Source organism: Gavia stellata, chromosome 3, assembly GCF_030936135.1.
Source record: "Gavia stellata isolate bGavSte3 chromosome 3, bGavSte3.hap2, whole genome shotgun sequence".
NCBI classification, from domain to species: Eukaryota; Metazoa; Chordata; class Aves; order Gaviiformes; family Gaviidae; genus Gavia; species Gavia stellata.
Window position 1 is genome coordinate 96,298,224 of NC_082596.1, and position 14,508 is coordinate 96,312,731.

Sequence of the window (14,508 nt, forward strand, 5' to 3'; positions counted from 1 at the left end):
CTCGTCTGTCTGCGCACGCGCGGCGGGGAGGGCGGGGCGCTCACAGGCCGCTGGGCGCGAGGGGGCGTGGCTCGCGGCCGCGCTGACGGGGCGGGGCGTCCCCGGAGGGGGTGGGGGTGTGGCGGCGCGCATGCGCCTCGCCGCGGAAGGCAGGGAGCGCTTCCGGGGCGGGGGTCAGGCGGGTGGCGTGGGGGGCCATGGCGGGGCGGCAGAAGGCGGCGGCGGCCGCGGGCAAGCGCGGGCCACCCGCCGCGCTCCTCAGCCCGCCCTCCTCGGAGGACGAGGCCCCGGAGGAGGTGTCCTTTGGCGTGGCGAGGGAGGCGGCCGAGACGCAACGGAAGCTCGTGGGGGCGGCGGCCCGGAGGTACAGACACCCCTTACCCCCCACCCCCCCCCGGCCCCGAGGCCGCGCTGACGGCGCCTCCCACCTCCCCGCAGGCACCGGGAGCTGCTGAAGGAGAAGCGGCGGCGGCGCCAGGAGCTGTTCGCGGAGCAGAAGGTACGGCGGCCCGCCCTCCCCCTCCGCGCCCCCCCGCCCCGCGCTGCCGCCCCTGCCCGCTAACCCCGCTCTCGCCCGCAGAAACGGAAGCTGCTCCCCGAGGCCGTGCTGCAGGAGCTGGCCGCCGCGCCGCCCGCAGGGTGAGGGGACGACGCGGGGTGGGCCTCGGGGTGCCGCGGCGAGCGCTGCCGCCCGCCGTGCGGCCCTTCGGGGCCCGGCGTGGAAGCGGGAGCTCGCGGGGCGAAGGGAGCGCGGCGGGGAGAGTAACCTGTTGCCTTCTCCTCACCCCGCAGGGCGGAGGCGCAGGCAGCGGCAGCGGACCGAGGTATGCTCCGGCTCTTCCCCGGCCCGCGGGGTTTCGTTGTTGTGCTAGAGCTGCAGCGGGGGGGCGGGGGGGAGCGCTGTGGTACGGAGGCCTTTGGAAGGTCTGAAACTGGACGAGCGCGTCTGCCGACAAGGACACAAGCTGAAGTCGCAGCTGATCTGATTCCGCGCCTTTCGCAAAAGTTGTTTGCTGTGCGATGATTTCTGTTAAAATAGGAAATCATGGGCAGGTGGTGTAACAGAAAAAGCGAGGATTACCAGAAGGAAATTAATATTGAGCGTTTCTTTAAGTTATAAAGGCTAGTCCTGGATAGAGTTGTTCGTCGCCTTGATACTTTACATATCATGCTATGATTTAATAGCATCTGTAAAAAAGTTAAGAAACTTTTTTTCAAATTTTGAATTAGAAAATCGAGAGTCTAGACTAGTCACGACTGCTGTTTTCTGGCCCTCTTCATCTGTACTTCAAAGTACTTTACAAGAAAAAAAAGTTGTGGGTTTTTTTTTTTTTTAAAGCTATTCTCTTGTCCATACCTCACGTATAACTATATAGCTGGATGGCATAACTGCTACTTTTTCTTCCTTTTATTTTTTTCTTTTTAAAAAAAATCTGTTGGCATAAAGAAGAGCTGAGCTCAGGATGATGCTTTGAATACTGGCTCCCCTTCGCGCGCTGTCTGTGGCTGTTGCCTTGGATTGGTGTCCTGGACGAATTCCATTTCGTGGTGGGAGGGGAACACTGGCTAGCGGTGCTTTGGGTGGCTCCCCTGTGGCGTGGCATGCTCCCTCTCCCAGCCCTGCTGCGAGGGCAGCGCTTGCTGGCTCTGACTAGTCAGAGCTTCTGAAAAGTGCCCGTTGGAGTTAACTAAAGCCATCTTATTTTTCACAGCCTAATTGTTGTTTTGTCCCTTTTCCTCTTTCACTTATGGCTCTTGATTCATGACGTTTGGGAATTTTTTTCTGTTTCCTATTAAATTTACTTTAGGTAAACGCCGTGGAGGTGGGGCTGCAAAGCAGAGACAAGGCCAAGCCCAAAGGCAGGTGAAGAAAAATGAGCGAAGAAAGGGGGGTGCCAGGTAGGCTGGGAGATGTTCGGGGTGCCTGTCCCTGTGCGGGGGCCTGCTCAGGGAGGGAGTGCCACAGCAGCTGTCCAGTCACCGTGTGCTGGGCTCTCTGCTGCGCTTGGTGTTCCCCCTGCTCTTCTGCTGATGGAAAGCACATTCATGCGCTTAAAAGCGCCGTTAATACGCTTCTGATACAGCATACTTGTAAAATATATACACACACATATAGATAAATCTTTAAGTAGCAATTTTTATGTATTACGTGTATGTAACTGCTGTGAGAGAACTGTGTAGTCATAAGCACAGCAGTAGCCATTCTGTTAGGTGCTGCTGCAGGTCTGGGTGTTGAGCACTGAATTCCTGCAGGTCAGTCTTTCTTTCTTTGCTTCTTCCTTTATTATTTTCCCCCTTTGTTTCTTTGTCACTGCTGCCCCTATAGAGGAATTGCACTAGCTTCTGGTAGGACTAGTTTGAGACTTCCAAGGAACTGCTTGGGGCATGTAAAGGCATATGATGATGGGTTGAGAGTCTTGGGCCAGTATTTTTATTTTTATTTTTTTTTTTTAAATACTGCTACAGAGTTTGGCTGAGCGTCAGAAGGCAGCACCGGCCGCGGGTGTGCTCAAGCAGCAAACCACGGACTAGTGTGTCCGTTTATTGTTCTGGGTTCTGTAACTATGCTACAGGGATTTACCTCTCTTGATTTAACTAGGTCAGAGGGAAACTATATGGCTGTGCGCTTAAAAGATCAGAGTTTAATAGGCCTCCACCAACAGCTGGCCAAAGACTTCTTAAACACTCAACTCTACGGACCAGGCACCAACCGGGTACAGGGTAAGCGAGTTCCCTGAGGTGGGGCTGCAGCTAGATTTGTCTGGGTTAAACTTAACTTAGTAATTAACACTCATCTCCATTTCAGCAAATGAATTTTTCTCCCTTGAAAACAAGAAAAACCCAGTTAAAAAAGCTGCAGTTCAGTTTGTGGACCAATCTTGGGGTGAGTATAAAAAGTCAAAGTAGGTGCTACTTTATGCACATAAGTTTAAAGAACACTTTTTTTAAAAAAAAAGAAAAAAGCTTTCCCCTGTTAGAGGGCTGCCTCTTGCTGCCTTCTAACTCCACAAACCTGAGAGGGGAAGCGCTGCTGTGCCCCCCCCTCCTGGAGGAGACTGGTGCAAGGTGGGACCCTGGCCACTGGGAGCTGCCTGTTGTACATCATCAACCACATGAGAGGAAGTTTATCAGCTTCCCAGTCAGGTCATCAGTTCTGACATGCTGCAGTAATCGATGGATTGCTGCTTCTCCCATAGATGGGCTAAGAAAATGGTAACTAACAGCTTTTTTTTTTTTTTAAGGGCAAGAAAAAAAGCAAAGAGCAATGAGGTTTAAAAAACGTTGGCTCGCAACACAGATTAAAAGAAGTGGAGTATGAAGACAGCTTTTTCAGAAGATGCAGTTAAGGACTTCTTTTGCTGAAAGTCTCTCAGCACAACAAAGATTTTTTTTTTCCCCCCTTCTCCATCCTTACTCCACTTTCAGCTCTAGCCAGCAGCCACCAGAAGGCACCACCCTTCCCAAAGCTGTGCCCACACTGACTTCCCTGTTCTCTTGGTTGGGGAAGCTAAGAAAGCGCTGGGCCAGGGCAGTGACTGTGTCCTTAACACTGACTTAGAACAGCTGGCCTTACACCCAGGCTTGTAGAGCTGCCTCCATCAGACAGCTCCTTTGCAGAGAATAAAGAGAAACGATGTTGTACTTGCTCTTCTGGATGCTGCATTTCTTACAGCAATCAATTATTCCTGCTTTTTCAGTTGTTTGCCGCTCTAAAGAGAGGCTGTATCCTAATACCAGAATCTTTCAGTCAGTTCACAGAGCAGGGACAGTTCTTGTCCAGCCTGATGATTGCTTTCAAGGAATAAGGGGTTCCACTCAGTGCCTTGACTGTGCCCTGCTAGCCAGACTTGCTTTGTCTAGCCACCTTTGACAGCCCTGGCTGGAGCAGCAAGCTGCCCCACTGAATTCCTGGGTCTACCCCAGCACCACTGTTGTAAGATACAACTCTAGAACCAAGAAAACGTAGCATACAAGTCCATGCTACCGTGTATGTAGAAGTAAGCTTTTAATGGCTGGTTAATTATGATATCACTACATTTTATTGCAATATAGTACTATTTAAGCACTTTTAAAAATGCAAGGTGTACAAAGATTAAATTAAGACTGTAAATTGACTAAATATTTGGTTTTTATATAAATAGGTCATAACCACACTGTGTTGACATGTAATACTGTTATAATACAACAGTTAAACTGGTGAGTCTACACAACAGAAGCTGTCTGTAGTTAAACAAGGAAACAAAGTTGAAAAGACCATGTTAAAACAAAAAAAACTACTAAGATCAACAGGTTGGGATTGTAAGTAGCAACAAACATATTCACTCAGCTCCTGAGTAATTCAAGTTTTACAGTACACATTAAAAAATATCATTTCTTCCCATCAACACTATATATCCAAACCATCAGGTGTTTATGCATTTTGCAAATTACACTGATTGAACTATGTAACAATGGGGGTGGAGGTTGGCAAGTCATCCTGCTTGACGTTTACATCACCCACAGGCTAATCCATCCATGTTTTCTATTCTTACGTCCCACCACAAGGTAGCAGGATTTTTGGTTTTGTTTCGGACAATTGTTTAAAGGATTGGTACTTGTCAATTTGGATGTCTGACGTTATCAGTGATATTTTCAACTCTTAGTTGTCTAAGAGGTTTAAAAGATGGACATTTTCTCCTAACGCTAAGTTAGAAATCATTTGCATCATGCTGTAAACTAGGAAGCAACATAAAGCGACAGACTTGTCCTTAGTACATAATTAAAATTCCAAATTCCAGTCAGCAGAGCTGGTCTGCTTCCCACGTTGAGTATGCCACGCCACCTTGCAGATCTCCAAATGCATAGCTAGTGTAGGTAGTCTTCCACTGTGGCGAACGCGCAGGACCCAATTCCTGCTCGAGCCATCAATCCCAGACACTGTGACGCTTGTCCCATCGCTAGGGCAAGCGGTGGTTGCTTTGGCAGGTTGTGAGTCTCTGGAAAAGACGTGGTGGCAGTTGCAACACTGCATTAATTTCACAGTAATGCACTGAAAACTTAAATTTTAAGCTTGCTTAAATCACTCGTTTCAAAATTCCTGTGCTTATTTGCAAAGTTTGCTCTTGCAGCAAGGTGGAGCAGGAGCAACAAAGTGACACTTTCGGTAACAGTGCTGTGCAGGGAATTTGAACAGGCCCATTTTTGCTTTGAACAACAACAGCAGTGACGATCACACCTCTTACATTAATAAGCCCCCAAAACTACCCCTGTATTTTAGTAAAAGAGTGTACCACAACATTGCTATGCTCCATTCATCACTCAGCAGCCCAGTACTAAGCCCAGCAAGTGAGCAGCAGCAGCACTACCTGTCTGGAACAAAAGACGCTCTGCACCCCGCCTGAAAACCAGCAGGCCTCGCTTACCTAGTATTGCACTATTGAGTACGGAGCACACCGGTTCTCGTTGTATCGGGTCCAGCTGATTTCCAACAGGGCTGCTCCAGGGATCGGAATACGCAAGTAAACTGAACGCATCCTGTGGAAAGATGGTTTTTGTTACATTTCACAGCTCTATTCCGCTAGTAAAAAAGGAGGACTATTTTCTTCACCCATTTTGACTCGGAATCACAAAGGTGGTTGTCAGTGTCCTTCAGCAATACAAAAGGATAAAAAGAAACTGTAACAGGACTTGTTCCATTGGGAGCAAGCAGTTTTCTTCTGAACAGAAAGACAAAAGTTGACACTATTTTAGTAAGTGATGGGGAAAGAGGAAACAGACAGACTGAAAATTGCGTACAGTTGGTCTTTGGCAGGGGAATTCTTTTCCAGAGCAGTCTCCAATCAAGGTAAACTAATGAACACAGGAGAGCACTAAAGAGCACACATTTAATGCTTCTGTATCAATCCTCTTCTCTTTCTTGCAGTTCATTTATCATCAGAGCTGAAAACAGCACTTTGATTCAAGAGGCCAAGCTACATGGTCAGAAATGAGATGGAGGGAAGTGTTAATTAATCTCTGGTTTTAATTGTATTGCAGTGTGAAATGATCTTCCCTGTGAATGTGCTACACAGACAAGACAGGAGACAGCAACTAGAATACTGCTCTCAGACAAACAAACAAAATCGCAGCAGTTAAAGCGGAACAGTATCGCAATGCCACATGCCGCAGAAAGTTTCTGCTGGGCAGCACGGTTATTCACCTTAACACCACAATTTCAAGATGAAACCTACCTTGAGCATTTTCTTATTCGCTGTGTTTTTGCCACATTCTCTTCTTAATTGCTCACTCATTGCTTGCAATTCTCTTCCAAAATGGATCATTCTTTCAATAGCCGCTTGGCTGCCACCACATAGCTGACGTCTTAACTGACTTGAGTCTACTTCTGCAAAAATGATAGCGTCATCATCACCGCTAATAAAGCCGACAATAACCATCTCTGGATCTAGAAAATCTGCACTGATTTCACTCAAAAGACACCTGCCTTCTCTGAGAGAAAGCACGTCGGGCCAGAGACCTTGGCGTAATGTACCCTTACACCCAGCACTGTTGAATTGCTCCTTTAAAAACATGAAGAGACTTCCTTAACTAACAGCAAAGGCTGTCTACATGTGCCGGTTATTTTGCAATGGTTGATCTTAGACTAACGAGACTATAAAACAAATTTTACCCTAAAATTTTATGGGAGTTTAAAATTAATAACAACAAAAGTCCACACAGTTCTACCTTTTTAATTTTTCAGCATTGCACTTCTAAAGATACGCCAAATCTGGAACTGCTAATAGAGGGTAAGACACCCTGAACTTCCCAACAGCCGTGATGGATGTTGCTACGAGACGATAATTTTAGACTGTTCATATTCTTTGTAGAATACATTAGCTTAATAATTGGGACATTTCAGGCTTCTTTTGTAATCAAGCAGAACACTACAATCAGTTTCTTTACTGTTTGCTACAATACTCCCCAATAGTAGTGATTTTAAAAGATATTAATGCAGTTTATGAATAGTAAGTCAATCCTTGGCTTCTCTGAAAGTTCTGCCTTTTTGAAGTTTACAACTAAAGCAACCTGATAAAAAACCAAACATTTATCCATTCCTTGCCTTTTCTCATCACTGGAATCAAGTTTTGAATCAGAATTTTGATGTACACTTTAATTACAAAACCATTTTTCTTTCCGATTTTAACATTGCTATCTAGCAATGTATTTTGACCACTATTTCAAACAAGGATTTATAAGTGGCCACTTTACTTTTTTTTCCTCTCTTAGATGTCAGCATATCGCCTCTGGAAAAAAATCTGCCTACTTAACATTACATACACAGCACTAAGGAGAATATTTATGTATTTCAAAAAGCAAAAAACCACCAAACTCAAAGTATGGGGTGTAAACAATGTAGGTTGAGGAGCCACATTTCTTTTTTACAAAGGTGAAGCACCCACAAGTCTTCAAGCAGCGGTGTTTGTTACTAGCTGCAGCCCAATCTAGGGCATCACTTTCCAAAGGCAGAAAACAACTACGTTAAAAAAACCCCACAAACAACTCCGCGCCCTGCGCAGCTGCTTCACCTCTGTCAGAGCAAGCCTCTGTGGAAAAGGCTGCAAGAAAGTAAAGAAGTGGTGTGGGTGTTTTTTCTGTCACAGAAGTGAGGCCTTGTTGTTATCCAGTTTCAGAGCATAAGGCAGGGAAACAGCCTGGGAATTTGAATCTCCCCCCTCCAGGGCTGTAACAGAATTATACTCGCTTTTCAACAGTTACGCGGTATTTACCAGCAAAGCTGCATGATCAGCAGCAGCGCATGCCCTCAGAACTGTGAAGCGTTCGTAGGTATCTGTAAGTACTACTGCATTCTGAAAAGTTTACCAGCGATGTACTGAGTTTCACATTTCAGTTAAACTACCTATTAATTGATGTCTGGCTAAATTCTTCTGCAGCTGCAGAAATGGCTGGGCTGGATTCCTCCACTTCTTCAGACATGGCCAGCAATCACAACCATTGCCTAAGCTCCAACCCGCCTGCCACACTTCAGCGATCTGACTGCCTTTACAGGACAGGAACAGTTCGCACCATAACCGACAGAGTAAACGGGATCTTTTTATGGTGTGCTGGCAGTCAGAGGGTATTTAAATACTCGTTTGTCACCAACGTCAGCAGGTACGACTGAGTATAAAGCAGGTTAAGTAAAACAAAGTCATTTTTTAGACCACAACTATAGAAAACAATTTTTTTTTGGTGGAAACCTTTTTTTTTAAACACATTATATGTTAGGCACTTTGCATTCTTCAATATAAGTGATTCGGAATTTCTACTCTTGCTGTCGAGTGCAAAGATGCCATGAGAACCACGAATGGTAAGAAGACTAGGGGAAGAGGGAGAAGCGATCTGCCAGCCCTAAGCCAGGGGAGCTACACAACAGAATGTTTCTTCTCAAAGGTACTTCCTTAGAAATTGATGCTAGTTTCAATATCCATGAGTTACCAATTTCCCCTGTTCTCCCACTGACATTGGACCACCTGAATTGGTGTTTGTAAGATTTACATCTAATAACAGCAAAACAAACAAACAAAAAAGATTAAGATTTGAGTTAATATCCCTAATTTTCAAGTTGGGAAGCATTGCAAGTAAAAACATAACCTTGTTGCCATCACTTAATAAAAATGTAAGAAATATCACTGCAGACCCATTTCTGTGTCACATTCTTCCATTTCGTGATCATGTTTAGAACTACCATTTAGGAAGCCATTGGATGAAGTCTCAGCAACCCCATTGGAGTAGTGATCTGTTTCCATGTCTACATCATTGCTGAAAAGAGAGTAATAAATAAAAGTATTACTCATATTTAAGTACTTAGGGTTATCTTCTTCATAACTTCAGCACAGGACTTCCTCATCTTGGCTACTGAAAAGCTGCTTTAAATACTACCAAGTTAGACCACAGTTTTTTCCATAGCAAGGGACAATACCAGAGCACCAGGGAAATTTTAAGGCTCTCTCAACTAACAGTAAAATCAAATTTTCAGATGATGGTAAATTAAACATGTCCACCATTCTTCAGGAGTAAGTAGTATAACACTTTCCAAATACACACCAAAAAGTTCTTAACCTTGTTTATATATCTGTACATACACAGAGCTGGAGAAAATGCACCGAGAAAATACACTATTCCCACATTTAAAAAAAAAAAAAACCACCACGCAAAACCAAAAACCACAACGAACAGGTAACTCCATATACAGCCTATTTGAGAACATCATATTTAGGTAAGTAATTCTTTCAAAAAAGCCTTGCTCTCGCATTTAGTCTCAGTGGAATGACAGGGAAAAAGAAGAAAAACCCAAGGCAAATACTGAGTAAACCAGGACACTGAAAAGATACTCAAAAGCAAATTCAGAGCATACAACTCCTCACCACTCTCTGCTCCCAGCAGGTCACAGAAGCACTTTTAGAAAATGCCAGCATGGCTTTGGGCACTGAGCTTTGCTGACAGCTACATGCTAGCCTGTTCTACTTCGTCATGGAGAATGACAACCTAAAATCTCACTCAAGACCAAAAAGATTAAATTTAGAAGTTTAAGATCTTGCTTTTAAGCGATCAAAAATACTCAGCTTCCTCTGAGGAAGGAAACCGAAAGGTGTCTCTGACTGGGCAACACTGCAGCCAAGGAATTGTCTTTCTCCTGTGAAAAATCTCTAAGCAGCCTGGACACTGCCAGGCTTTTTTGGCAGAGGCAATTGCTGACACAAACACAAATCATTAAGTTAAAAAGTAAATTCTTACTCTTTTTTTTTTTTTCCCCCCAATCATCACTATCCAAATGAAATATTTTGTTACCACCATCACATCCTAGCTGGCAGCTTTGGGAATCTATCTTGGACAACGCAGCCAAGCACTGTTGTGTTTCACATCAAATTAGGTTCTGCTGCATCTGTGCAACCCAGAGCTTAGTATTTACTAGTGATGAATAACCATATTAACCCTGGTTAATACATCTATTTTCATTCTCTGAATTGAATGTGTTTGCACAAGTGACAGTGATTGGAGTAGGCAAACAATTCTTGTGCGTGCAATGGAAGGGAGTCCACATTTCGTATGCATCTCAATTGTGTTTACTTTGCAGATACTGCCACAAAGGGAAAGTATCTGGAACACTTTTCATTACCTACATGCAATGTGCTTAAATCAACGTCAGTGGCTTAAATTAAAATCCCAAGTGCCAGAGAGCTAGCTAATCTTCACTATACAACTTCAAAACTGGCCATAAATAACTCTAAGCAAAGAAATTTATTTTTGTTCCTTGCATTTCTTTAACCAAACAGGAAAAAACAGTCTATTGAGCTTGAGAAGTTAAAACAAAACCAAAGCACACTAGAGCGATCACAAGATCTTGGCTCTTTAAGCTAATTGTTTTAACTGTCCTTGAAAAAAATCACATCAAATCCCACTGAAAGCTCTTCTCTGCAATGCAAGCACGTGGACAACATAAGCCTTAACCTAAGTTAGAAGCATCTGAAGTTTATTCACCTGGAGTAGCTGTTAACCTGCTGTGATCTTGATACATTTATGTTGTTGAGCTCTGGTACATTCAAGCTGGTGGTCGTGTGTTTACTGTGACAGTAAGATTGATGCGCTTTATTTGATATTACTCCATTACTGCAACTACTTTCAAAACCTGAAAGAAAGTTTTAATAATTGTAATCATCTACGAACTTATTTGGAAGTACCGATTTCTAGAAATGAAATAAGTATAGCTTAATTGTTCCTGGTCCATAAACGCTAGATTTGCCAAACAAATAAACCCAATTACTTCGCCTCCATGTTTCAGGTCTTTGAACCTTTAAGGCTTCTACAGTGCAGAAGTTAAGCATTATTTAACAAGTACTAAAATATACATGAGACGGTTTTTCAGTTGTACTTCTAAACCAGTAAAACAGAAAACCACACCAATGTAGAATAATTTTTTAGAACCGATACATTGTTTCTGAAAGAGCTGAAAATCTTTTCAGGCCACTGTAATCATTATGAATGGATGCAGACATGCATCTTACTTATTCCTAATCACATAATTCTCTTGATAAATATGCAGTAAAATTCAGTGCTAAAAATACTTTACACGTTGCTACACTTAAACACAACCTCCCTCCTTCCCCATACAATTATTTTAATTGTTAATATTGTGCTTTGCTAAATAAAATTACACCATGCTGCGAAATTACGGTGTCTGGCTAAAATCTCTTATGACCCTTCTAAAATATAATCAAGAAACTACTATTTGAAGCAAACATGTAATTGCCAGTTCTATCAAGACCAAAAGCAGGAGCTCCCTAGTATCTTGTAATATAGAAACAGGTCATAGGAAGGGCTTATTATAAATAAAACAGTTGCTGCCATTCAGGAAATCCCAAACCTCAATTCTAATAATACATTCATCAACTTGCTTATTAAGTGGTGCCTCTAATTTCAAAGTTAGAAAGTCAGAGGTACTTTCTACAATACATCCCAATAATCACCTGAAGAACAAACAGAACATCTGAGTGGACCTCCACTCACACACGTGGTAACACAGTCTTGACACAGAGGGAAGAAAAGCGAGGCTGCTGCCGTGCCAAGGGCAGCAGGTATTCTGGTGGCCAGGCTACACTGGCTTCCTACTCAATCCCACTGAGAGGGAAAAAAAAAAAGCCACCAACAAAGACCCCCCAGTCAGCTCCAGCTTGGATTTAAGAATAAAACAGAAGTGGAAGTTGATGGCCTCTGCTACCTTAAGAGTCTGGGGTTCAAAGATGACACATTCACGTACCACTTTAACATGCCCAACTTCTTCTCTGCAGAGATGCTTTGCAAGGCACGGGGATCTCCCCATAGGCACAGGGCAGCTTTGAACATTCATGGCTTCCCACTGAAGCTTTACCAGCACCTAGACACTCTCAGAACTGTTTCAACTGTGCAGACTGAAATTCAGCTGCCAGCAGAAAGTCTTTTACCTAACTCCACCACCTAGCTCCTGGTATTTCCTACACAAGAGCAGCTGTTCCTGCTATTCCATAAACACCATAGGAAATGGATCGTATACGCCACTTACTGGATTTAAACCACCTTGCCCAAGCTCCAGATTATCATCGAAAGGACAACAGAAATTTGTTTCAGAACCTTCAATCTCCCGGAAGCAAGCATTTCTCAGAAACCAGTGGCAACCTACTTTGCAAACCCTTAGTAAAACCACAAGCACATGCAAAAAAGATTTGATTCTATTTATACACTTTCCATTTCCCCAGTGACTGAGAATCACCTACTTTAATCATTAAAACTATACTTCCACACAAAGCATTCTGTATCAACTCTTAAGAAAAACAAATTGTCAGCCTGGGAGTATTTGTAACTTCTGATACTTGATTGTAAAAAATATCTACATGGTGCGGTACATCCAAATCTACGTGGTATATCCTCCACATCAACTTACCAGAAAAGTGTGTGCTGCTCCCTTTGCCTGTTGCCAAATTGTGAATATTCATTCCATGGCTGGGACTCATGCTAGGACTACTGAATGATCGTGGGCTAACAGGGTAACTATCTTGAGATTTTGGACTGTGGCCTCCCAAACATCGCACTTCACTGTCTGTACCGTTCACCATCTCTATGAACTGGCGCACCCTAAACAAAAGGCAAAAAAGTTAAGCTAATAAAGCAATTTACACATTTCAATTTACCAACGATAGCAACGATTTAATTTTAGTGTTAAAAATACAAAAAGTATGACTCAACAAAATGCTGGATGTCAGTAACGCAATCATCAATAACCTTTGGAGTATTCAGCTAAAAATACACAATTACAAATTTGTGAGGGAGGAGAACAGGAATATTATCCTTTGAGGACAGACTTTGTCAATAAGTCCTCAAAGTTTAGAGAACTAAACTACATTTTCTTGTTTTAACTGTTTTGTTTTATTGGCAGGGGCTAGGTTATTTCCTGAGAAGGATATGTCCTTAGGTTGTCATGTCTGTCATTTCTCTCAAAGTAGATGAGAACATAGTTTGACTGTCTGGAACAGTAAGCATTAAACAGTAACTCTTAACATTAAACATTTGCACTAGAAAACAGTTTGAAAAGCAAGCTCATATACAAACCTTCCCTTTAGAGGCTGTTGCTCTTTGTCAATTTTATTTTACATAAGGAGGTTTTTACTATGGACTTTAAGGAAGCTCAGAACTACTGCTTTATGTTTTAGGCTTGGATAGCCTCAATAGAACAGTCTAAATTTAGAAAGATTGAGAAAAAGATAACATACAGTTGACGTTATCGAGTGAAGTCTTTCATCAAAATGTTCGCATTTTGCGAAGTCTGTGATAAGTCTGCAGTATTATCACGTGAATTCTGTTCAGCACTTGAGCGTGACAGACTTCAAACACATTCCAAGTTACTTAACTGAACATAAAAATTAAAGTGCTTTGTTCTTATAGAAGATAACAGATTTCTTCCGCGTTCAAAAACAAAGTGATACAAAATTCTGGAGTATCAGCGCAGCTGGCAAGTAAAAATGCCAGAATGAAGGTGACTATTGTGTGCCTGGGAAGCCAAGAGAACTCTTTGGGATTATGGAATTTCCACAGTATTAGCCTGAGGTTTCTAGTAAAGTGACATGGAGTGAAACAGCTCATTTCAACTGGTCTTTAAAGTCAGTCACCCATTTGGAGGTACTGACCAACTTATGCCAATAGGACTCTTAACCTTCTTGAATATGATACTGTATCAGTTTACACTTTTAGTTGACACCCAAACTGATTAAAATTGGTTTAAAAATTTGTAAAACTTAGTTTTAGAGAGCAAGTCTACAGTGAGATGTGAATTATGCTGTAAAACAGGACCTTGGTGACAAAAACTAGTTAAACATTTTGCAAATAATATAGCATTAAAAAAGTGAACTATACACATTTTCTAAAAAAACGCTGCTTTGTTTATATTTCTGTGAAAGCTTTAAATGAGTAATTGTCTTGTCTCAGAAGGTACTGTGCCATCTATAAACACACATCTGTATAATTTGAAGACTCACTTTAATGCAAATAAGAGATTAGGATTTCTTTCTAGTAAACTTGGATACAACTGTTGTGTTGTTTCAATGGCTTCTCCCATTCTTCCTGCTAAAACCAATTTCTGAATTCCTGTTCACCAAAAAACAAATAAGAGATTAGGATTTTTTTCTAGTAAACTTGGATACAGCTGTTATGTTGTTTCAATGGGTTCTCCATTCATCCTGCCAAAACCAATTTCTGAATTTCTGTTCACCAAAACCAACATCAGTTAAATGGACAGCTTATGGATTAATACATGTAAAGTAACGATTAAAAGACACTGCAACCATCAATCAACAAGGCTTTTTCCTCTTAGAAAAAATAGTGTAAAGAAAGATCATGCTTCCTTAAAATGATCAATAGGAAAATTTAAGAACTGCACTCCACCTACATACTCATTAGTACTCATTTAGATAATGAGTACTCAATACTTTTATATATTGCCAGCATACAACTACTTTGTACTCA

At 42.5% G+C, this 14,508-nt stretch overlaps 2 protein-coding genes across 2 annotated transcripts in view; one reads left to right on the plus strand and one right to left on the minus strand.

Moving 5' to 3' along the window:
* The first annotated feature begins 197 nt into the window (after window positions 1–197).
* NOL7 (nucleolar protein 7) lies at window positions 198–3,647 on the plus strand. The gene is made up of 8 exons (XM_059815554.1): window positions 198–364; window positions 439–499; window positions 581–639; window positions 793–824; window positions 1,809–1,899; window positions 2,600–2,721; window positions 2,807–2,884; window positions 3,243–3,647. Exons 1-8 carry the CDS (start codon window positions 198–200, stop codon window positions 3,317–3,319), a joined length of 687 nt encoding a protein of 228 aa, XP_059671537.1. The 3' UTR covers window positions 3,320–3,647.
* Window positions 3,648–3,937: 290 nt separating this feature from the next.
* RANBP9 (RAN binding protein 9) overlaps window positions 3,938–14,508 on the minus strand; it is a 41,291-nt gene continuing 30,720 nt past the window's right edge. The window contains exons 8-14 of the mRNA XM_059836345.1: window positions 14,022–14,130; window positions 12,434–12,624; window positions 10,498–10,645; window positions 8,657–8,778; window positions 6,210–6,361; window positions 5,403–5,514; window positions 3,938–4,976 (exon numbers count right to left, since the gene is read on the minus strand). Of these exons, the coding sequence (XP_059692328.1) occupies window positions 4,846–4,976; window positions 5,403–5,514; window positions 6,210–6,361; window positions 8,657–8,778; window positions 10,498–10,645; window positions 12,434–12,624; window positions 14,022–14,130 (965 nt within the window). The 3' untranslated portion in view covers window positions 3,938–4,845. The remainder of the gene's footprint in view (window positions 4,977–5,402; window positions 5,515–6,209; window positions 6,362–8,656; window positions 8,779–10,497; window positions 10,646–12,433; window positions 12,625–14,021; window positions 14,131–14,508) is intronic.